The 24,177-nt window shown below is 36.1% G+C and overlaps 1 protein-coding gene across 2 annotated transcripts in view; it reads right to left on the reverse strand.

Moving 5' to 3' along the window:
- The window catches only part of DNAJC1 (DnaJ heat shock protein family (Hsp40) member C1), a 196,922-nt gene that overhangs the window by 119,619 nt on the left and 53,126 nt on the right, over positions 1–24,177 (reverse strand). The window contains exons 2-6 of one of the 2 annotated variants that reach the window (XM_002717400.5): positions 16,148–16,249; positions 15,633–15,679; positions 7,071–7,236; positions 6,109–6,206; positions 5,077–5,170 (exon numbers count right to left, since the gene is read on the reverse strand). In XM_002717400.5, the coding sequence (XP_002717446.2) occupies positions 5,077–5,170; positions 6,109–6,206; positions 7,071–7,236; positions 15,633–15,679; positions 16,148–16,249 (507 nt within the window). The remainder of the gene's footprint in view (positions 1–5,076; positions 5,171–6,108; positions 6,207–7,070; positions 7,237–15,632; positions 15,680–16,147; positions 16,250–24,177) is intronic. The other variant, XM_051820685.2, reaches the window with a different exon arrangement.

Below are 24,177 nucleotides of genomic sequence, written 5' to 3' on the forward strand. Positions count from 1 at the left end.
CCAGGAGCCAGGCGCTTATCCTGGTTTCCCATGCGGGTGCAGGGCCCAAGCACTTGGGCCATCCTCCACTGCACTCCCAAGACACAGCAGAGAGCTAGACAGGAAGAGGAGCAACCAGGAGAGAATCCGGCGTCCAGACCGGGACTAGAACCCGGTGTGCTGGCGCCTCAGGTGGAGGATTAGCCTATTGAGCCACAGTGCTGGCCAACAAGTAGCATCTTAACCACTGTGCCAAATGCCTGCTGGCAGCTATACTTTTAATGTTTTAACTAAATTCTATCCTCAAAGTAGATGTAATAAGATATAATAAAAGAGAGGGAAAGTATATTTATCATGCTTGTATTTTTATGAGAAAATGTGACAGAAAAATATTTTTAGGACAAAAACAGTTGTAATTTTAAACTGAATAATTGGAAATAAAGTTTATTTGGTAAAATTAACATTTCTTCATTAGCAGGAAGTATACTTTGTCAAACTAGAACCAATATACCATGATAGCTTTTATTTACCATTTGTTTAAAATTATCTGCCTGAATAGATTCAGTGATTGCTTTGATGTAGTCTAAATCTCCTGTTATAACTGATATTCCATATCTTATGCTGATCATTCTACTTTCTTTCTCAAGTTTCTTCAGCTTCCCTGCATAGTCACATGTTTTACTCCTTCCCAATGTTCTCTTACCTCTTTAAACACAAAACGATCTCCATCTACTCATCAATTTACAAAAACTCTTCATATCTTTTTTTTTTTACTTTTCTGCTAATGCCAGTATACAAATGATATGGAATACATATTTCACTAAATACAGAAATAGCTATGCATCTTTTCCTCAAATAGAGCCATCTGAGAAATGCTTGATATTAATATCAAATATTTGATACAATATCAATATTACAGCTTCTCATTCTTTGGCTTTGTCCTTCTAATCTGTTGATTCTGATAATTTCCTAATCTCTTTTTTTTTCAGAGCAAAGGAAAGGTATAAAAACAGTTTTGGAGGTTTAATTAAGACCTTCTCAAAAAGCAAGGGAAACTTTTTCCTCTACTTTGCCTGATCACAGAACCATTCTGAGTATTTTCTGCCAATTTTATAGTCCTGTCTACATTGTTTCTACCATTTTTTACATGTACACATATCTTTAACAGATGTGTATGATAGAGCTACTTTCCTGTCAAATAACTTTATTCTTATCTAAATGTCATTTTCAGATTAATGTGTTAAAATAACTACAGTTTTTTTTAACATGTATTTTAACACATACCATACACACACACACATAGGTGTACATGGAGAGAGAGAAAAAGGAGCTTTAGCAGGGGCGGGGGGGGGGCAAGGTGGAGAAGGCCCAGATAGCTCAATATTCAGGAAAAGATATATGGATATTGCTATATTTAACAAAATTTATAAAATAAAAATAGCTGTTATGATTTCCTCAGATAAAAATAGCTGTTATGATTTCCTCAGATCTCTTTCAACCTTAATACAGTTTGATTATATAGAAGTACTTTACCTAAGAAATTACCTTTGTATACTAGCTAGTGCACAAAGTGGGCACTTTACTTTTAGCTATTCAGCTTTCAAGATTCAGTTCAAGTGGCTCTTATTGGTCATGCTAAATAGAGAGCTTGTGGCTTTGAAGATCTCCAGTCATTGTTCATACTACACATATGAAGCTTATTTGCTGTATTGTTTCATGGCTACCTGACCATAACATCCTAGAAGATATATTTACCTCTAGAGTCCCTTGTGGTGCTTTGTTCTGACATGTGCTTAATAAGACTTCCATTGAACTGGCTGTACTATTTTTCTAAACATATTATAAGAAGCTTATACCTCCAACAGTGTTGCAACTATTCTTATTTGCAATTATGGGAGTAAGCAAGAATAGAAAAATGGGCCGGCGCCGTGGCTCACTAGGCTAATCCTCCGCCTAGCGGCGCCGGCACACCGGGTTCTAGTCCCCGTTGGGGCGCCGGATTCTGTCCCGGTTGCCCCTCTTCCAGTCCAGCTCTCTGCTGTGGCCAGGGAGTGCAGTGGAGGATGGCCCAGGTGCTTGAGACCAGGAAAAGCACCTGGCTCCTGGCTCCTGCCATCGGATCAGCGCGGTGCGCCGGCTGCAGCGCGCCAGCCGCGGCGGCCATTGGAGGGTGAACCAACGGCAAAGGAAGACCTTTCTCTCTGTCTCTCTCTCACTGTCCACTCTGCCTGTCAAAAAGAAAAAAAAAAAAAAAAAAAAAGGAATAGAAAAATAATTCAGGTAAATTAATCAAGTCATAAAGAGAGTTTTCTTAGGGATATAGATACTATTTAATAAAACAATTTAGGAACACAAGCTGAGCCCAAGCTGCCACTTCTTCCAATCTTACTGGATAAGCTTATATGTATGTGAAGTATAGTAAAAGAACAGCTATTGATAGGACAAATGAGAAAGAAAGTTGGGGTGGGGGCTGTTGGCTATGACAAGATTTGTGTACAGAGTCTGCCAGCACGAAGGCTACTTGGCTCTGAATCTCCCATTTTAACCTTGGACCCTGCTCTTACCCACTAACTATATGCTTACACAAAGTATTTGCAGCTCAGTTTTAATTAACTTCTCACGAAATTCAAGAGGTTCAAACTAAAGTAAAACTCTCTTAACTGATACCTGTTTAACTAATTTACTATATGCTTTTAAGAGTTGACTGTATTAGCTCTTAAATCTTTTTGTCAGTTATGCTTGTTATTGTACTTACATAACTCAATTAAATATTATCTTAAAGATGAAATGTGTATAGTAAATCAAAGTTGCTTCTAGGAAAACCAAATTGAATGTGCTTTGGAAAGATCAATGAAAGAGTTGCTAGACATATTTTTAACTAGATGTGGTAAGCCAATTATAAAAGACTAGGGAGAAATAAAAATCTGTCAGGATTATATAATGACATTGTTTCACAAGAGTTTATATTGACTCTTTAATGGCCCTATAACACAAGAATGGTGGAAAAAAAATAAAGTACGTGTATACAAAGGTTGTATGTATCTTTTTTCCCTGTTTAAAAAGGTTGTATGTATCTTTTTTTATGCTTGGGTCCTGGTAGGCTTTTTTTTTTTTAACACTGTAGCTAATATTAATTCAGATTGCTTCAGGTTAAAGGGCTTCTTTTAAAGTCAATAAATGTCCTACTTAAGCAGATTTTATAGAAGTGTCACATCAAACTTCAGCTTTGGAGGTAAGGCACATGCATCATACCACACAATTTTTTTGATGACAAATTAACACAAAGATCACAGCCAATATGAGTAAAAACACAAAAATCTATTCTTAATAGCAAATATTCACTATTATTTTGCTGCTGTCTTTCATAAGGTATATGTATATCAACCTAAACTACTTCCACGATAAATTTGTCAGTCTACTATATTATACATTGTAAGTGACCACGAGAAAAACTAACCATGAGTTCCCCAAAAAATTAACATTAAGTTTTTGTTTTAAAGAAGGAAAGTTATTTTATTTTTCTTTTTGAAATGCATTTATCAGAAAGAAACAATTATCAAGTAAAAAATTTAAAATTCAAAATGATCAAATAGTTTGAGAAAGCAGTTTCTAAAGAGACTAAGAAGTTTTTGCAAAATTTCTTATTTGTATATTTTCTGAAAATTTATGATGAAGCAATCAGTGAATTTGTATGATGAAGCAATCAGTGAATTTGTTTAGTCTAGATGTAACAGAAGATAATTTTAAATAAATGGTAAATATAAGCTATCATAATATATTAGTTCTGGTCTGGCAAATTATACTGCATGTTAACCAAGAAATGTTAATTTTACCAAATAAGCTTTATTTACAGTTACTCAGATTAATTACAATTGTTTCTGACCTAAAAATATTTTTCTATCACATTTTCTCATAAAAATACAAGTATAATATATATACTTTCCTTCTCTTTTATTACATCTTTTTTTAAAAAAGATTTTTTTTATTTTTATTACATTTTACAGGCACATCAAACAAGTCTTGCAAGGTGTTTTCAAACAACAAAAAACACTGAATAACTTAAATACAAAAGCTTTCCAATTACCAAAACATTTCTTTAATTGTAAACAAAATGTAAGATTCTATAAGCAGTTTTGATTAGGATGAATTATTTTGATGGAAAATTGATAACTAATTTCTCAAAGGTTACAAAAATGTACACTGGCAATTTTTAGTTCTTTTTCCCTTCAAATACAACATTCTCATTAGTGGAAAAAGAAAAGGAAAATGCATAAACTGGATAAAATGCATTAGTGTCTTTAAAATGCAAGAAAAGTAGCTCTGGCATCTGAATATAAAGTGAGTAAAACTGACTCTCTAGCTTATAAACAGTTATTTTCTGAAAAAAAAAAAAAAGAAAAAAAAAGAAAAAAAAGAAAAAATTTCTCAAAATTTGTATACCATAAAGTATTACATGTACTTTCAAATATTATATGTACATGTTGGGAATTTTCTAATTAGATGCAATAATTAAAATTAGCAAAGAAATAACTTAATATGCCTTCACATGCTAAATAAGAAAAATAAGGTAATTGCCATATAAATGATATGATTCACATTTTATCATCTGATCAAGACTAAGTACAAAGAAAAACTTTGATTCCCAGTAGAAAACAAATGTCCTCACTTCTTTTACAACTGTAAAGAAAATGGAAACCAATATATATATTTTTGCATAATTATACAGAAGCTTATGTAAAGGTTTCAATGTTTTTACACTATGTAATTAAATGCTACTAAAATAATAGCTGACAAGCTAAGTCTTGTTCCTTTCTTATGCCTTTAACAGTAACAGTAGTTCAAACTAAAGAGTATTTTTTCCACTTTTTCTTGTATCTTGGAATTCTAAAAGCATTAAGAGATAATTATAGGAATGGATACCTAACTGCAAGAACTATTCTAAATTAGGCTTAACTTGTGAAAACACCATTTGATTCAATGAACATTATAAAGTACCCACTGTATATCAGCATTCAGACAGCAGATATGTGCATAAATTATTTCATGAATAATTAAAAATGAAAGCATCTAACATTATATGAAAGAAGTACATTTTACCTGAATTAGATGAGGCAAGGCTTTTAGTGTAAGGCAAAACCAAATTCCCAGCTTACATGGAAGCAAATCATGCCACTGTGGTTTCATCAGCAAACTACGGGGATGGGGGAGAAATTATTGAAATAAGGAGACAAAGTGTTTATTTTAAAAGATCATGGATTATTTTTGAGTGCATTTTTAAACAAAAAATGAAGGTGTTCAATGAAATATTTATGACAGTTATGACTTCATCTGACTTATTCTATTGTGACATGTAGTAGTTACAACAAATGCAACATGTATTGTAAGAATCTAGGCTAAGGTTTTGGGGAAGAGACGCCTAATGAAGTTACAGAGATAAAGAAACAAAGCTCTCTTTCCAACCTGGTCCTTTCATCACTTCTGCAAAATGGATTCTTAGGCCTTATGATTACTTCAGCTATAAAAGACTAACCACCGTCAGAGGGTTTCTAAGTGCTGACAACCAGATATGAAGACTGCAGCATAAACAAACCAATACATAAAAATTAATGTCATTTGCAGTTCACTGAAGCATTACTCACTGATGTCATCAGAACAGAAGACAGGCAGAATAGTCTCTGATTTCCATCCCACATTGATCCAGTTCATGCCCTGCTGGGTGAACTATTTAAACTCTTTATTTCTTTCTATGAATCAATAGAAGAAATGGTGGTATCTTTTTGAGTGTATTGCATCTCACTGTCTCTCTACATAATGCTACTTCCAAGCTAAGTGTTAAGATTTTTCCAGTGATAACTTTGTTTCTAAAGTTCAGTACAAAAAATCAAAGCTGCACAAATTTGAGAATTTCATTATTTAAATATAAATTAGTAATTTATAAAGAGAAAAACTTGTAGGAATTTTGCTTATAAACTATGATACTGTCTTATAAACTATGACACATTAGTCTTTTATAGACCTATCATAGAAGTAAATGAGTATATCTGAAATGCATATACAGATGAAACTGAATCATATTAAAGACTCTTTAAAAACAGCTTTGAATTACAAAATATCTTTATATGCTTCTACCTTTCATTTTTTTCAGGAGCACCAAGTTTTGATACATCCACATTCTTGCCGCCAGTCTTTTTTTTCTTTTCTCTCCTTTTTCTACTAAGCAGTTTGTCCTGAATGTATAAGAATTATGGTTACAGGTTATCATTAATATACATTCTTCAAATGTTATCAAGACTCTGCTGTGAAGAGTAAATATTATGGAGGAACATTTATGCAAATATATGTAGGGTCCAACATGATTAAGGAAAATCATCAATCTTTCACAATAACTGTTGCCATGGTATCCAGGCCTTAAACACACATGAAGTTCAGCACTGTCAGTCATGTGCATCTCCATAGCAATCAAAGTTTTCTAAGAAGAGAAAGCATTCAACTTACTTTTTTTCATTCATGCAACTTTAATAATGTCACTTCAAAAGGAATAAGTAAATAGATGCTAATTTATGAAAACTGACAAATATGTTTCATTATCTTTAGCACATAAAGAAAATCCATAGCAGGATAAACTATATAGTAGAATATCAGACTAAGAAAAATGTAGTAATTTTTTAACAAACTGATCTTTGAAGTTATAAAATTATGTTCATTTCAAATCTTTTTAGTTAATATGTTTTTTAAAGCAAAGTCATCATATAAAGGTCCTTGACCCAAAAAAATTTCAGAATCCATCTTACATTAAAAATATATTTACTTGGACAGTGAAAATTAAGAAAATATGGCTCTACTTTCTAAGAGATATCTGGGCCTTCCCAAAGTTTTATAATAAACTCAAGTGTTACATTCTTAAAAGAAGGATTTTTTTTCTTATTTTGTGGATTCTTCTTGACTTACAAATATGTCAAACATTAAATGTTGAATAGAAAACTATTAGAATTAAAAATCCATGTAGGAAAAGCTCTCATCACTTGAAAAATGTCTAAAATTTCATATAAAATTAAGCAGGCCAGATCATTTTATTTATTTCCAGTACTTACCAGTTGTTTTTCCAGGTAGATTGACCAAACCACAGCATAGTGACCCACTGTGAGAATAATGAACAAGAGTAATGCCAGCTCAGCATTGCTCATTTTTCTCACCCGCCTGTAGTAGAATACAGGCTGTCGCCAATCTGGAAGTCCATTGATCAGAATATCATCATACCTACAGCAGCAAATATAACAGTTTTTCATGGGAAGTTTAAAATAAAAACAAAAACCTTTATTTGTACCCATATTTAGAAAGAAGAAAGAGAAAAATCATTTCTCCAAGTCATTTATGTAGACTATCAGCACTATACTGTCTGGCTCATGTAAATTCAAGGCACTGTATATAAATCCAGTCACTGACAACCTTCAGAAATGTGGATGGTCATAAACTGCAGATACCAGATCTCGGATCTTTTCTGTAGCATCCAATGATGTGACTCCTGGAATGGCATCTAACATCAAGAGGCTACATGTATCTACCCATCTACTACAGTTTGGTAAAGACCCCACCATAGAATCCAGCAACAAAAAGGACTCTGGTAGGAGAAAAAGTTACTTGCTACCATGAACTGCAAATTAATTTAATCAAATTTAGGAGAAATTTTCAAGTCAGTGCTTTTATTTCTCACCCTTAACTATAATGGCTCAAGGCTGAAATATTCATATACACTATTTTATCAAAGCTTTTTAATGAGGTAAAAACCTATAAAATGCGAATCTTAATTTTCTATTACCCACATTTTTGTTTTCAAAAATAAAAAAATTCCCAAATTAGGAAGAGATCTGGAAGCAACCAATGTTTATGTCAGACTTCTAACAAAACTGTTTATTTGTAAACAGTTAAATGGCAATTTCCTCATATTTGGCTTTAGTTGGAAGGGAACATTCACAGGCAAACAATTTCCCCCTAGTAATCAGCTTTCTTTGTACCATCAGTTTAAAAAAAGTTACTTTAAAATTTCAACTGAATTTAAATTTACCTGTCAGACTGTTACCAAGGCAAACATTTTTAAAGCTAAAAATAAGGAGTAACATTTATGATCCTGAAACTCAAAATGGTTACACACAAACATTGTATGTTCAACACACACAACCTGTTAATCTTAATTGAACACAACTCATTAAATATTCTAATCACACTATTTCCAGAATTAAACCTCCACTGAAAGGCCTAATTTGGTGCAACACATTGACCAAAATATTTTAATTAAAAATATTCTGAGTTAGTCGCAGTCCTAATTACGGGAATAGAAATAGGGCCTATATTGTCAGGCAGGTCAGTAGAACTCAGTAGTAGGTTTTTCTCAAGTAAATTGACCGATCTAAGAATAATAGCGCAGCTGCTAAACTGCCAGTCTTGACATGTAAATCAATTTAAATGCAACAACTGCAGTAGCTACTCTGATAGTTATTAAATTGATACCTTAGAGATATGCTTAAAAAAATAAAGCTGAGGATTTATTACCAGCAACTTTTTCTTTAGGTAGAAAAACACTGTTTATTAAAGCAAAATACATTTTTTATTGGCCAATCTAGAAAACCTGATTTTTACATCAACTTAGATTGTTAATACTTACCAGATCAGAATAACCAATATTGAAAGCGAAGAATGTTAATTAGTATGAAACTCTTGAAAGGCAAACTATTATTACAATCCTAAGAGTATGAGATTAAAATGTGGTTGTATGGTGGCTGGACCAGACAGCATTTAATATTAAGTATTCTCATTTTTCAATATTTACAGAAGTCCTTAAATATTAACATCGAGATATACTGATGTGACTATTAGTCCTGTCCTCAAAAATTTGTTAAAATCTAGCTTGTAAAAATTGGCTTATTTAAAATGGATAGGTAAGAATGCTTAGACTGTCTTAACACAAGACTACAACACTTGAATGAGGGTCAATGAATATTAATTCCAGAATTTTTTTCTAAATCCATATTTTGTTTCAGCTTTGTGGAGGGGTAAAAGGTATATATAAATATCATTATTTTCAGCAAATCTCTCACATCAATAACAATGCAAAAATCATGATTATTAGTAAAGAACATCTAAGAAAGTGGAGATAATTCCCTATTAGCAATAGTATTACATTTGTTTTAGATCCAAACCACATTGGAAGAAAACACAGTTGAACTCAAAGCTAAGAGTCTCACACCAAGTATTTTATCACCATTCTTGCTGAAAATGTTATTTGTTAACAGCTACTATTTTTAACCCCACACATAAATTGTATTCAGTGCACAACCAAATTCAAGATAGTAAAACCTCATGTACTGAACACATTAAACACAACGAGATGTTTACTAGGCTATGCCTGCCACTCGAAACAACAGTTTCCAAAGATTAAGCTTAGAATCAATGCTGTATTGATTTTACTATCAGTGAACAATATGGCTCACATGAATGGCCATTTTAAGGGAAGACAGCTTCTTATTATAGTTCACTTTTTAGAATATGTGCTTTTAAAGATAAATCACCACTTTTCTGATGAAGAACTAAAAGATAAATACATTTCTTATAATATACAGACAATATTTTCCTTGGTTATTTAAGAGGAAACATTATGTTGACAAAACAAAATTTAAAATATCTCTTCATTATGCTTTTCCATATGTAAACACACAGCACTATTAAAATGCTCTGCAATAAGTCTGATAAACATGCTCTAAATTAAGTCATATTAAAAGAAATTAAAAAGTAAAACTATAGTAAAAATATCACTACTGCAAAAAAATGTAACCACATAAACATTTTCTTGACATTAAAACATTAATTGATCAATTCCACATATCCAATGATGGCCTTACTTTAAGTTTACTTCATTTGATTCTCTTAAAGTATACATGCTGAATATAAAATAATAGTTACATAAAAACTAATGAGGTCCCATACTAAAATTTGAAATTTATCAACCATATTTAGCCCAATATAAACATCCAGTGTCTCCCAAAACAAATAACTTAATGTTTAAATGTTTATGGAAATTTAAAGTATTAGCATATTTTGAAATATAAAATTGTATATATGGAAGCAGTAATTAAGTAACTAAAAGATTTATATATTCTAAAAATAAATAAATAAATAATTCTAGAATTTGTCTTAATTGTGAATTTCCTTGCATAGAAGGCTTGAATGTTTACCTTAAAATAGTAACATAATTTATATTTAAGATATATTTTGAAACTTCGAGTAAAAATTCACATACAAAAATCATAAACAGAAAACAGATCTAAATTAACTGAGCCCACTTTTGTTTAAAAAAAAAAAAAAAAAGTCCTCTGGGGGCCGGCACCATGGCTCACTTGGTTAATCCTCTGCCTGCAGTGCCAGCATCCCATATGGGCGCTGGTTCTAGTCCCAGTTGCTCCTCTTCCAGGCCAGCTCTCTGCTGTGGCCCGGGAGGGCAGTGGAGGATGGTCCAAGTGCTTGGGCTCCTGCATCCACATGGGAGACCAGGGGGAAGCACCTGGCTCCTGGCTTTGGATCGAATTAGTGCCGGCTGTAGCGGCCATTTGGGGGATGAACCAATGGAAGGAAGACCTTTCTCTGTCTCTCTCTCTAACTCTACCAATCAAATTAAAAAAAATTCCCTTTTTTAGTATATAGTATTTTATATTGTGTCTAATAGATATCTTATACCTTCTAATTAGGAAAGGTGCTAAAACAGATTTCTTATTCTCACATTAATGTTAATTTTGATTCAAACACACCTGTAATCAAATATAAAAACTAGGTAGGGGATTTATACATTTTACAGATAGAGGCTAAGATAACCATCCTTTTAACTGCATTTGTAAGTAAAACACAATTTTATTTAGTAAACTAAAAATATATTCAGATTTTATTAACACTAATATAATATAGATGAAAACATTAAAAAGTTGCACAGTTGTTTTAGCAAGAGAATACTGCTTGGAATTTTCTAACATTTTAAACAAAGGTAGATGTTAATCTTACTAAAAATCTACTGTACATATGTAACAATGGTACTCAGTTCTTTTGCTAAAACTCACAGAACTTGTACAGAAATTTATGTTGGAACATAACTGGACTGCTGTTTAATGGAATAAGAAAGATAACTAAGAATTTTATAAAGACTGCTTTGCTTGGCTTTCTTCCACTAATCATGCTATTCTATGACATGGATGGTACGGGGGGAGGCTTAAAAGTTTGTTCATAATTGCATTCCTTGTAATTTACCCAAGAATTGAAAGCTCTTCCTATAAAAGAAAAAAAAAAAAAAAAAAAAAAAGCTCTTCCTAGAAAAAAAAATAAAAAAACTTAAAAAAACAAAACAAAACAAAAAGAAAGCTGATCCACACAAATATAGCAGCATTATTCATCATCACCAAAAAATGGAAACAATCCATATACCCATCAGCTGGTGAATGGATAAACAAAAGTGGCATATACATACAATGAAATAGCATTCAGGCCAGCGCCGCAGCTCACTAGGCTAATCCTCTGCCTTGCAGCGCCGGCACACCGGGTTCTAGACCTGCCGGGGCACCGGATTCTGTCCTGGTTGCCCCTCTTCCAGGCCAGCTCTCTGCTGTGGCCAGGGAGTGCAGTGGAGGATGGCCCAAGTGCTTGGGCCCTGCACCCCATGGGAGACCAGGAGAAGTACCTGGCTCCTGCCATCGGATCAGCGTGGTGCGCCGGCCGCAGCGCGCCAGCCGCGGTGGCCATTGGAGGGTGAACCAACGGCAAAGGAAGACCTTTCTCTCTGTCTCTCTCACTGTCCACTCTGCCTGTCAAAAAAAAAAAAAAAAAAAAAAAAAAAGAAAAAGAAAAAAAAATAGCATTCAGCAAGGAAAAGGAATACCGGAATATGCTAATATGGGTGAACCTCAAAAACATTGTTACTAGAAAGAAGCCAGATGCAAAAGAATAAATACCCTATGATTTCATTTACATGAAATGTACACAAAAGACAATCTCACAAGCACGTAAAATACAGTAGTGGTTGCCTGGGACTGGATATCAGAATGGAAACCACTTATAAATCGGCTTCAGGGAATTTTTTGAAATGATTGAAATGTTCTAAAACTAACTTGTGGTGATGTTTTGAAAAACTGTAAATTTACTAAAAATTACTGAGTTTTACACTTAAAACAGATGACTTTTATAAGTTACACCTAAATAAAGCTGTTCAGGAGCTGGGCTTGTGGTGCAACAGGTTAAGCAGCTGTCTGTAATGCAGGCATCCCATATAAGTGCCCATCTGAGTCACTGCTGCTCCACTTTCAATTCAGCTGCCTGCTATTGTGCCTGTGAAAGCAGTAGAAGATGCTGCCAACACTTGGGCCCCAGCACCCACGTGGGAGATCCGGATGGAGTTCCAGGCTCCTGGCCTCAGCCTGGCCTAGCCCTAGCTGTTGAGGCCATCTGCGGAGTGAGGCAGCAGATGGAAGACCTCTCTTTCTCTCTTTCGGTCTCCACATCCTTCTCCCCCCTTCAACTCTGCTTCAAATAAATGATTAAATCCTTTTTCATAAGAGCAACTTAAAAATAAAAGGACTTTTCTCTACAAAAAGTTATCTAGTTTATTAATTTATTTATTCCTTTGTTCTTCCCTGTGGGGAGCAATCCGGACTAGACTAAGTTACTCGAATTAGGACTTATTCTATGCATCTGCTCTCCCACAATATGGCGCTGGGAGAGAAGTAAACAGCTTCTGCACAGCTGCCTCCAGTTCAGCTAATAAACTGTAGGACTTGCTCCTGATTGGAGGAGAGCAGCGTACTCGGCGTGTGGGCAGCCGAGTTGGGATTGGCGGAGGAGGACTATAAAGGAGGAGAGAGACGGCATGCACCAGGAACATCTATGGGGAACATCTAAGGGAACCCGTGCAGCCCCCGAGAAAGCCGGCCGGCGGTGTGCCGCTCCCCTGCGGAAGTGGGGAATGTGGCCAGGGGGAACTGCCCTTCCACGGAGGTGGAAGGGATAGTAGCCAACCCGGGAAGAACCAGCAGCAAACCCGGGGAGGGCCGAGCAGACGAAAAGAACAGCGCAGGGTCCTGTGTCGTTCCTCCACGAAGAGGGGGAGCGACACTTCCCCTTTCCAGCAAACTTTCAATAATAAATCCGATTTCAGAGAAAACAGTTAATTATACGTGGGAAAAAACAGGAAACATTTCTATGACAATTTTCCAAAATATAAAGTCCTAGCCGGCGCCACGGCTCAATAGGCTAATCCTCCACCTAGCGGCGCCGGCATACCGGGTTCTAGTCCCGGTCGGGGCGCCAGATTCTTTCCCAGTTGCCCCTCTTCCAGTCAGCTCTCTGCTGTGGCCCAGGAAGACAGTGGAGGATGGCCCAAGTGCCTGGGCCCTGCACCCTATGGGAGACCAGGAGAAGCACCTGGCTCCTGGCTTCGGATCAGCGCGGTGCGCCGCAGCGCGCCAGCCATGGCGGCCACTGGAGGGTGAACCAAGGGCAGAAAGGAAGACCTTTCTCTCTGTCTCTCTCACTATCCACTCTGTCAAAAAAACAAAAACAAAAACAAAGTCCTGTAAAGTTACACACTTAAAAGCACCCACTCAAAAAAGAAAAAATAATTGTGATACCAAAAAGCATTTTTCATACCAATATGAGACAATCTTTTTTTAGAAGATAGAGCTGACTGTGCACTTTTTGTTTCCCTAAAGGAATTAAAAACATTAGGTAATAGTCTACAGAGATGCCTTTCTCCTATAAGTTTAAATACTCACAGGTCACTTGGCCTCAGGCACAAGCTTTAGAGAAATGATTCTCAGCTTGATTAGTTAAGACTTTTGCCTCAAGGAAAACCAGTTACCAAAGAGTTATTTGTGCCTCAAGGGGCATAAATACTACAGCTGTTTGTTTAACTGTCAGATCCATTTTTTCTATCAACACTCTAAAACAAATGCAGAAGGCCTACTCCTAAAGAAATAATGTTAGATGAGTAGGTTAATGAAGAAACAATGTATACAGAGAGAGTGATTTGTTCTGAAAAGAGAAATAATTTTCGTATTTGAAAGAAACTGTTACACAGTTTACTGACTTTAAGACAACAAACTAAAAGAAAAAAAACTGATGGCAAAGAAGTTGGAAGACATATTAAAGCTATTTTTATAGACACATTCTTGATATATAAAACAAAACTAGGGCCTCACTGAGAGAAGCCAACTAGAAAATATGCACAGAATGACCAACGCTTCTTTCAACGCACTTCCAGGTCCCTTTCAACACTATAGATTATCTCAAAGTAGAGGAATGTCGGCTATGATACCTGGACCAATGCCAGCCCCTGTTATAAAGCAAATAAGACAATATGCTGAATCCTCGCTTGCAATCTGACAAACCGAGATATTCGAATTATAGACTAAAGATGAGAACCAAGAGTGCTAGTTAACAATTTAGAATATAGAGTAATTACAGATGATACACTAGAAGAAAGACTGAGACTATCAAATAGTATAACTTGGGGGGCTGTGTTAGCCTTATATATATAGAGACAGATATTTAGGTTGCCTTGAGCTTAAGTCTCAAAAAATCTGGTTTTTTTGTTGTTGGTTTTTTTTGTTTGTTTGTTTTTGTTTTTTAAGCTACTGTTACTACAGAACAACTTCTTAGATTTCCTATTGTGGTCCACTAGTGTTTCATGAAATCAATTTGGGGGACCACACTGACATTGTTTGAAAAAAAAAAAAGACCAACTTAGAACAGAAAATATCAGTCCATTTCACATGCAGTAAGAAGTGTTTTGTGACACTTTCGTTTTAGTTGTGTGTGCTCATGTCCAAAATATATCTCATACTGTGGGTCTAATTTAAAAACAAAAACAAAAACAAAAAAAACTTTGAAGCCCATTGCAGTCAGCTATCTCTATATTCCACTCATTCGGCAGTGAAGGAAATGGGTATCTCTGAGATGGCCTCCTAATATAAACCATGATATACATACATTACTACTCTTCTGAAAGGGGCACAGATAATTCTCAGAGGGAGGGATTGCCTCAACTAGAAGTTTAACTCTGAGCGCAAAATTTAAAATGCAGGTTAAAATGCAGAGGAAAGGAGGAGGAGGAGGTATACAAAACAAGATAAAGAAGCAGATATTTTTCTTCTACCCCTATCTTCTACAAGCTTATCCACTCACAAATTGGGTTTATTAAGAATGAAAAAACATAAAAAAGAATACTAACCTATTACTACAGCTTAATTTCAAACATTTAAGGAAAAAAAAAGGCTACTAAGCACAGATAGGAGTAATTACTGACATATCAAAAGGAACAGACATTTGTTTGAAGTCAAGTGGTATTTGTATTTCCTAGAGCATAAACACTCATGCTTAAAATTTTCCCTCAGGAAGCCCGGCCTTTTAATAACATTACCACTCATGATCCTGCAATCTGTAAGTACTGAATCGGCTAGTGAATCTTTTCAATAGAAATTAATTCTGCTCTAAACATACATTTTAAAAACATTTCATTTGTTGAAAGGAATAAAACACTAACTTAATAAAATGTTTAATGAGACTTAATTATTTTTAAATTGTCACATGAAAATACAACATCTTAACTCAAAAGCAGAAACACTCACCTCTGTCTTCTTTCATCATCCTTTAAAACTTCATAAATGGCCACCAACTAAAATAAAAGCATTACTTAAAAATAAAAATATTCTCAAGATTAAGGAGTGAAGGCACTATAATGCACATGCAGAAAACTATTTGCCCAGACACAATAATCAGATTAAAATATTAATTATCAGTAACACTTTTGTCAGCACATCACAAGGTTAAAAGATGCTTGGTATCAAAAAAAATCTTATGAAAGATGCAAAAGTAATAGTCTATCTTTAAATGTGAATTTAAAAGTAGAAACCATAATATAGAAAAGATAATTATGACAACTATGGCCTTCCAAGAATTTAGAGATTCTAATATAAAATGTTGGCAGAAACATATTTCAATAAATTGAATTAAATATGTACACTATAGTTTTGAACTACTTCATTTTCAAATAGGAATATTCTACATAAGTTAATATTTCTATAATGCACATATTTATTAATACACTTGACACAGAATGTGTAGAACACTATATTTCACTTACTTGTCTAAACTGAGTTTCTGCATTTTCATCTTTATTCTTGTCTGGATGTAAAGTTAGTGAAAGCTTACGATATGCTTTTCTGATGTCTGCAGATGAAGCATCCTGGAGGTAGTAGGGGGAGGGGAGAAATACAAAGCAACTTTGTCAGAAAAAGAAATTCCCAGAACCTTGTTAAGATCTGAGAAGACAGCCAACCAAGTGCAGGACCCCAGGCAATGTAATTTGAGCAATCAGTCTAACAACCAGCCTATGCAACTAGCCTGACCCACATGACTGAACAATTATTCAATCTAATTTGGCTCGCCTCTTAACTTTTCATTACCATACAGTCATTTACAGAAGACAGTATTTGGCAAAACTTTTCAAGCACTTGCCTTCCTAAAATTAACCAATAAATCTTTTTCAGTAATTAAGAGATCAAAAAGAAACAAATTAAAAATTAATACATCTGTGTACTTTCAAAGACAGTCTTTATTTATTTGAGAACCTTAAAGCCAATTTTTGAGTCCCAGGCTTGCCATATGTAGTTCCTTTATTGTTATTTACATTGAATTTATCACCCAGAAACAATCTATGGCATCTCAGTTTCACATATCAAAAAGCACGTCGAGGGGCCCATACTGAGGCATAGTGGGTAAAGCAGCTGCCTGCACATATGGGTGCCAGTTAGAGATCTGGCTGCTCCACTTCCAATACAGCTCCCTGCCACTGCTTGGGAAAGCAGTAGAAGATGGCCCATGCGCTTGGACCCCTGCACCTGCATGGGAGTCCTGGAAGAATCTCCTGGCCTTGGATCAGCCCAGCTCCGGCCATTGCATCCATCTGGGGAGTGAACCAGTGGATAGAATACCTCTCTCTTTCTGACTCTGCCTTTCTGTGACTCTGCCTTTCAAATAAATAAATAATAAATCTTTTTTTTAAAAAAAGCATGCCAATTTGAAGGCACTTCAACTTGCATTTATGCAAAATCATTATAATTAAAATATGTATATTGTAGTCAACTCTTTTTAGTACTTGTGTGACATAATTTTATATATATTTTTAAAAATCTATTTAAAATGTTAAATACATGCACGTTAAATATATAAATATATATCAGTATAAAAATTACATTGTCTATAATCAGATAACATAATCCCATAGTCAGTATAAAATGCATGACAATAACATCACACTGTCAAGCTTTCATTTAAAACTTTACCTCTACTGAGTTTAAAAGACATTCCAAGGACAGCTGTTTCAGGCAGTGATGAAGCCACTGCTTGGGACTGCTGCTTAGGACATCCACATCCCATATATCAGGGTGCTTGGGTTTGAGTTGAGACTATACTCTACATTCCAGCTTCTTGAAAATGAACACCCTGGAAGGTAGCAGTGACTGCTCAAGTAGCTGGGTCCCTACCATTCATTCAGTGAGAGATCTGAACTTAGATTCTGGCTCCTGGCTTTGACCTGGCCCAGCCCTGTTCAGTGAGGGTATTTGGGGAGGGAACCAGTGGATTGAAGATTTATCTTTTCTCTCTGCTTCCACTCTATCCATTATTCTACTTTTTAAATAAATATAAGTATTTATTTATTTGAAAGGCAGTGTTACATAGACATAGACACACACACACAAACACACACAGAATCTTCATTCACTGGTTAACTCCCCAACTCCGCAACAGCAAGGGCTACACAAGGCTGAAGCCAGTAGCCTGAAACTCTCTCCTGGTCATTTGGAAAATTCTTAAATATGTAGAAGTTAAGCAACAGATTCTTTTTTAATGAAAAAAAATTATCTATTTTCATTTATTTTAAAGACACAGAGAAACCAGGAACTCATTCCGTGTCTCCCATGTGGGTGACAGGGATCCAGGTACTTTTGCTATCACCTGCTGCCTCTCAGGGTGTGCATTAGTAGGAAGCTGAAGTCAGAAACAAGTCAAAATTTGAACCTAGACACTCCAATATGGGATGCAGGCATCCCAAGCATTTCCAAGCAGTAGCTTGACTGCTGTGCCAAACATCTGCCCAAACAAGACTCTTAAACAACCAACAAGTCAAAGAAGAGATCAAAAAGAGAATTAGAAAATACTGTAAAAAGAAGCCATTTAATCTAGGGGTTATGATGCTCACATCCCACATCAGAGTATGTGGGTTTGATCCCTGCTCTATTGCTAACACAGATCCTGGGAACTTGAGCTAACAAGTAACTGGGTTGTTGCCTTCCATGTGGAGACCGGGATTCAATTCCCATCTCCTGGCTTTGGCTTGCTCTCTGCAAAATATTGTATGTGGCCAGCATTGTGGCATAGCAGGTAAAGCTGCCACCTGCAATGCCAGCTTCACATATGGCCCCCAGTTCTGGTCCTGGCTACCCAACTTCTGCTCTGGCTCCTTGCTATGCATCTGGGAAAGCAGCAGCAGATGGCCCAAGTGCTTGGGCCCCTGGCACCCGTATGGGAGACCCAGAAGAAGTTCCGGGTTCCTGGCTTTGGCCTGGCCCAGCCCTAGCTGTTGTGACCATTTGTGGAGTCAAACAGCGGATGGAAGCTCTCTCTCTCTCTCTCCTGTCATGTTCTAACTCTTTCATATAGATAAGTACATCTTTACAAAAGAAATAAAAATATTGTGAATAGGAATGAAAAACAGCATTATGCTGTCTACCTATACAGTTAACTGTAGGGGCCAGCAACGTGACTCAGTAGGTTAATCCTCCACCTGAGGCACTGGCATCCCATATGGGGGCTGGTTCTAGACCCAGCTGTCCCTTTTCTAATCCAGCTCTCTGCTCTGGCCTGGGAAAGCAAGACAAATGCTTGGGCCCCTGCACCCTCATGGGAGACCGGGAAGAAGTATCTGGCTCCTGGCTTTGGATTGGCACAGCTACAGCCATAGCGGCCATTTGGGGAATGAACCAATGGAAGGAAGACCTTTCTGTATCTCCCTCTGTAACTCTCTCAAATAAATAAATAAATAAAATCTTAAAAAAAAAAAAGTTAACCGTATTTGCTAGAAGATCATACTAAGTGACAGGCCAGAAAACTGTTCCAGGAGTAAAGCTGAAAAGCTTTAGAGAAATTTTTCCCACTATGTTTAGAATGTTTGAGACTAACATAAAAAAAGGCTATAAAAAATCAGGAATTGATCTTCTGTTAAGTATCACTTTTGGTTCATAACTTCTGGAAGATTTTAATGTTTAACTCATTAATCTTTATATCTACTTTTCTAATTTATAAAGATTAACAATTTAGCAAGAAAATTATGATTTTTAAAACTGTTTTATTGGGGCTGGCACTGGGGCACAGCAGGTTAAGCCACCGTCTGCAGCCCTGGCATTACATATGGGCACCTGTTCACATCCTGGCTGCTCCACTTCCTATCCAGCTCCCTGCTAATGTGCCTGGGAAAGCACTGGAGGATGCCCCAAAGTGCTCTAGCCCCTAAACTCACATGGGAGACCTGGAGGAAGCTCCTAGCTCTGGGCTCTTGCCTGGCCCAGACATGCTTGTTGCTATCTGGGGAATGAACCAGTGGACTGAAGATCTCTCTCCTCTCTGTTTCTCCCTCTCTTGCTGTAACTCTGATTTTTCAAGTAATCTTTTAAAAATTGTTTTATTAATATAAAAAGAAATGATTTTTAAGTCAAAAAGAAATCACTAGAATTAGAAAATACTTTGATATGAATGGAATTATAACATGCCAAAACTTAGGATGCAGTGGTCAGAAGGAAATTTACAGCTATAAACACTTGTATTAAAAAAAAAAAAGTTTCAAACTAACTTTCTACCTTAGGGAAATAGAAAAAAAACAAATTAAACTCAAAGCAAGTGGGAGAAAGGATACCATAAAAATAGAGAGCAGAAATAAATAAAATAGAAAAAGAGATAGCAAAACAGAAAGTTGGTTTACTGAAAATGTCAATAAGATCAACATATCTGTAGCTAGAGTGAGAAAAGTATGGTGGTGGGAATTCAAATTATAGTCACCATCACTTCACCATGTGGACACACTCTAATAGATACGCTGTTTGGTGATCTCATTGTTTGTGTGAACATCATGGAATGTACTTTCACAAACCTGAACGGCATAGCCTACTATACTACTGGACGATACGATACACACAATACAGCCTATTGCGCCTAGGGCCAAGATGAACAAACACCATGAGATTAAATTGAAATCCAGAGAAAATCATGCAATCATGAGATGCATGTGGCTGTTGCAAGTGTAACACAGTACTGTTTTATTAGAAAAAAAAAGTAGGAGTATACTCTAAAATAACTATGAAAAGTGTTGTATAGTCAATTCAGAAGGCAGTAACGGTCACTTATTATCATTATCCATTATTAAGTACTGTAGATAATTGTATATTATACACATTTATATAACAGAGTGCAGTAAGTTTGTTTACACCAGCATCACCACAAACACATGAGTAATGCATTGTGCTATGATAGAATGGATATAACATCAATAATGTGAATTTTTCATCTACATTATAATTTTATGGGTCCACTTGAAGTTATGTGGTCCACTTTTGACTGAAACATTGTTATGTTTGTGGTGCACAAATATACTAAAATCAGAAAAAATAAAATGACGTATTAGTACCATCCTGATAAAAAAAAAATTAAGAGAATGTTATGAACAGAACCTGGTAAGCCTGTTTGTTGCAGAACATAGGAGGATGCTTCAGAAAGTTTGTGGAAAAGTGGATTTAAAAGGTAAGTTTATTTTGGTATAAAATATTTTTAAATCCATGCATTATTTTTTTATAACATGTATTTTCCATAAAGTTTTTGAAGATCCTACATATTCAAAGAAAATTAACTCCTGTTACAGATTATATTATAATCAACCCCTTGTCACTTACTATAATGATCAGGATGGAAGTAGGTTTGAACATAACTAAGTCATTTACTAGCAATGTGATTTTGGACAAATTACTTACTTTCTCAAAGTCTTAATTTTTCATCTGTAAAATGGAGATTCTAATGTAAGAAGACCTAAAAGACTGCTGTAATACTTAAATGAGATATATACATGATAAGCTTATTAGAGTGTTTGGCATATAGTTAGTGCTTAGTAAACTAAAGTTACTATTACAATGTTAAGCTAGAGAATCACCACTTCTTCATTATAATATTTGAGAAATCTGATTTGTAATTTATTTCAATTCATGCTTTAGATTATAAGGCTAGAAACTGAGAAGAATGAAACAGATTCAGAAATACATATATTTACTAAGTGCCTACTATACAAACATTGGGGATGTAATGGTGAACATGATAAACAGTTTTTTCTAAGTTTTTTTTTTTTTTTTTTTGACAGGCAGAGTTAGACAGTGAGTGAGAGAGAGACAGAGAGAAAGGTCTTCCTTTTCCGTTGATTCGCCCCCAAATGGCCGCTACAGCTGGCACACTGCGCCGATCCAAAGCCAGGAGCCAGGTGCTTCCCCCTGGTCTCCCATGCGGGTGCAGGGCCCAAGCACTTGGGCCATCCTCCACTGCCTTCCTGGGCCACAGCAGAGAGCTGGACAGGAAGAAGAGCAACTGGGACAGAATCCAGCACCCCAACCGGGACTAGAACCCAGGTGCTGGCGCCACAGGCGGAGGATTAGCCAAGTGAGCCACGACGCTGGCCTCTAAGTTTTTTTTTTTTAAGATTTATTTATTTTAAAGGTAGAGTTAGCAAGAAGCAGAGGGAGAGAGAGAAAGAGAGCAAAAGAGAGGGAGAGGGAGGGAGGGAGGGAGGGAGGAAGAGATTGATTGGTTGAGAATCTTCCATCTGCTAGTTCATTCCCCAAATGGCCACAATGGTGAGGGCTGGGCTAGTCCAAAGCCAGGAGGCAGGAGTTTCTTCCAAGTCTCCCACATGGGTACAGCGTCAAAGGAATTTGGCCAACTTCCACTGCTTTCCCAGGCGCATTAGCAGGGAATTGGACTGGAAGTGAAGCCACCAGGACTAAAAGGGCACCCATATGGGATGCCAGCCCCGCAGGTGCTGGCTTAACCCACTGAGCCAGAGCACCAGCCCTGATAAATACAGTTCTTAACCTCACAAAGTTTTGGTATGAAAGTCCTGCCTTAGGTAACTCAAGGGAGCTTTCTCATTTCATTTTATATCAGGGGTTGGCAAATTTTTTCTGTAAAGGGCCAGATAGTAAATATTTTTTACAAAGATTTATTTATTTGAAGAGTTACAGAGAGATCTTCCATCTGCTGGTTTACTCCCAATTGGCCACAATGGCTGCAGCTGGGCTGATCTAAAGCCAGGAGCTTCTTCTAGGTCTCCCATGTGGACACAGGAGGCCAAGCACTTGGGTCACCTTCCACTGCTTTCTCAGGTGCTTTAGCAGAGCTGGATAGAAAGTGGAGTAGCCAGGACTTGAACTAGCATCCACAAGGGATGCTGGCGCTGCAGGCAGTGGTTTTACCCACTGTGCCACAAGGTCAGCCCCTTGAAAGTAAATATTTTGAGCTTTGTGGGCCAAATAATCCCTGTTGCAATTATTAAATTATGCTGTTTTAGTGAGAAATCAGCCACAGACATTATATAAACAATATATATTTCCCATAGAAAAAAAGAGAAAAAGCCAATTACTGGGGACTGAGTTAGTAAGAATATAAGATTAACCACTCACAACACAAAATCATCATTTCTATAATCTGGTAATGACTTCAATTATTTTAGACTATTTTACAACTAATTTATCTTAAAATGGAAGTCTCTATAACAAACCAATAGCCCAGGAAAAAAGAGGAGGAGGTATAGTTCCAAAGAGATTTAAGAGACAGAACAACCAGATGTAATGGAACCCGTTTGGTTCCTGATTCACACAAAACCAGAGTAAAAAGACACTTTTGAGACTGCTGCGAGTAACTGAATAAGGAATACATAGTAGATGCTATTAAGTAATTAATATAAACTATATTGGGTGACATGGTTATTTAAGAAAATGTCTATTTAAACCCGAGCTTAGTGAAGTACTGAAGAGTAAAATGTCAAATATTCATTGTAAAATACTGCAGAAATAAGGATAATGCTGCAAAATGTTGGTAATTGTTAAAGTTGAGTGATAGGTATATGGGAATTCATTAAACTATTCTACTTTGTGTATGTTTCAAATTTTTGATAATAAAAAAAGCCAAAAAAGAATTAACAGTGAGCAATCAATCAGGCAAAATAGTCAAATATAAACGTACTGTGATTGGTAAATTATAAGATGTGTGTTTAGTGTCTTTGAAACAAAAGACATATGCCATTATAGGCAACCTAATAATGCCCTGGAACTTTAAAAATTTTTACTTTGAGGGATTGGGGGGGGGGGGGAGGCAGTAGGAAGAGAGAGAAGGAGAGAGAAGGGAAAGAAAAGAGGAAGAGAGAGAGGGAAAACACCTATACACTTGTTCACTCCCCACATGCTCACAATGGCTGAATCTGGAGCCAGAAGCTCATTTCAGGTCTAGTATATGGGTGGCAGGAATGCAATAACTTGAGCCATCACCCCTGCCTTCCCAGGTCTGTCTTGATCGGAACTGTAGTCAGGAGCCAGAACTAGAAATTAAATCCCAATTTAACATGGGTGTCTTAACCACTAGGCTAAACGCCCGCTCCATTGAATTTCCAAAACAGAAAAAAAAGGAGAAAGGATGTAAATAAGGGTAAGTGGTGCAGCAGACACTATGATTTGATTTTAATCCGGCAGTAGAGAAATAAAGACTTTATTACCATCTTTAAGGCTAAGAAGGTATAAGCTAGCAATTTTATCCCTAGGTGTATACCCAACACACATACATACACATGCTCATTTGAAGACATAAAGAAGAATGTTCATAGGATTGGTCATAACAGCCCCAAATTATAAACAACCTAAGATCTATCAACAATAGGATGGGTAAATGAACTGAAGAACATACGAAGTAATAAATGGAGAGCAACCATGCTGAGTTAACACTTGCTCTATGCAATAGCATAGATGAATTTCATGAAGATAACTCTTGGGGAAAAAAAAAAAAAGCCGGCAAGCAACTGGAGTATGTAGT

The sequence above is a fragment of the Oryctolagus cuniculus genome, chromosome 13 (assembly GCF_964237555.1).
Source record: "Oryctolagus cuniculus chromosome 13, mOryCun1.1, whole genome shotgun sequence".
In the NCBI taxonomy this organism is placed as follows: Eukaryota; Metazoa; Chordata; class Mammalia; order Lagomorpha; family Leporidae; genus Oryctolagus; species Oryctolagus cuniculus.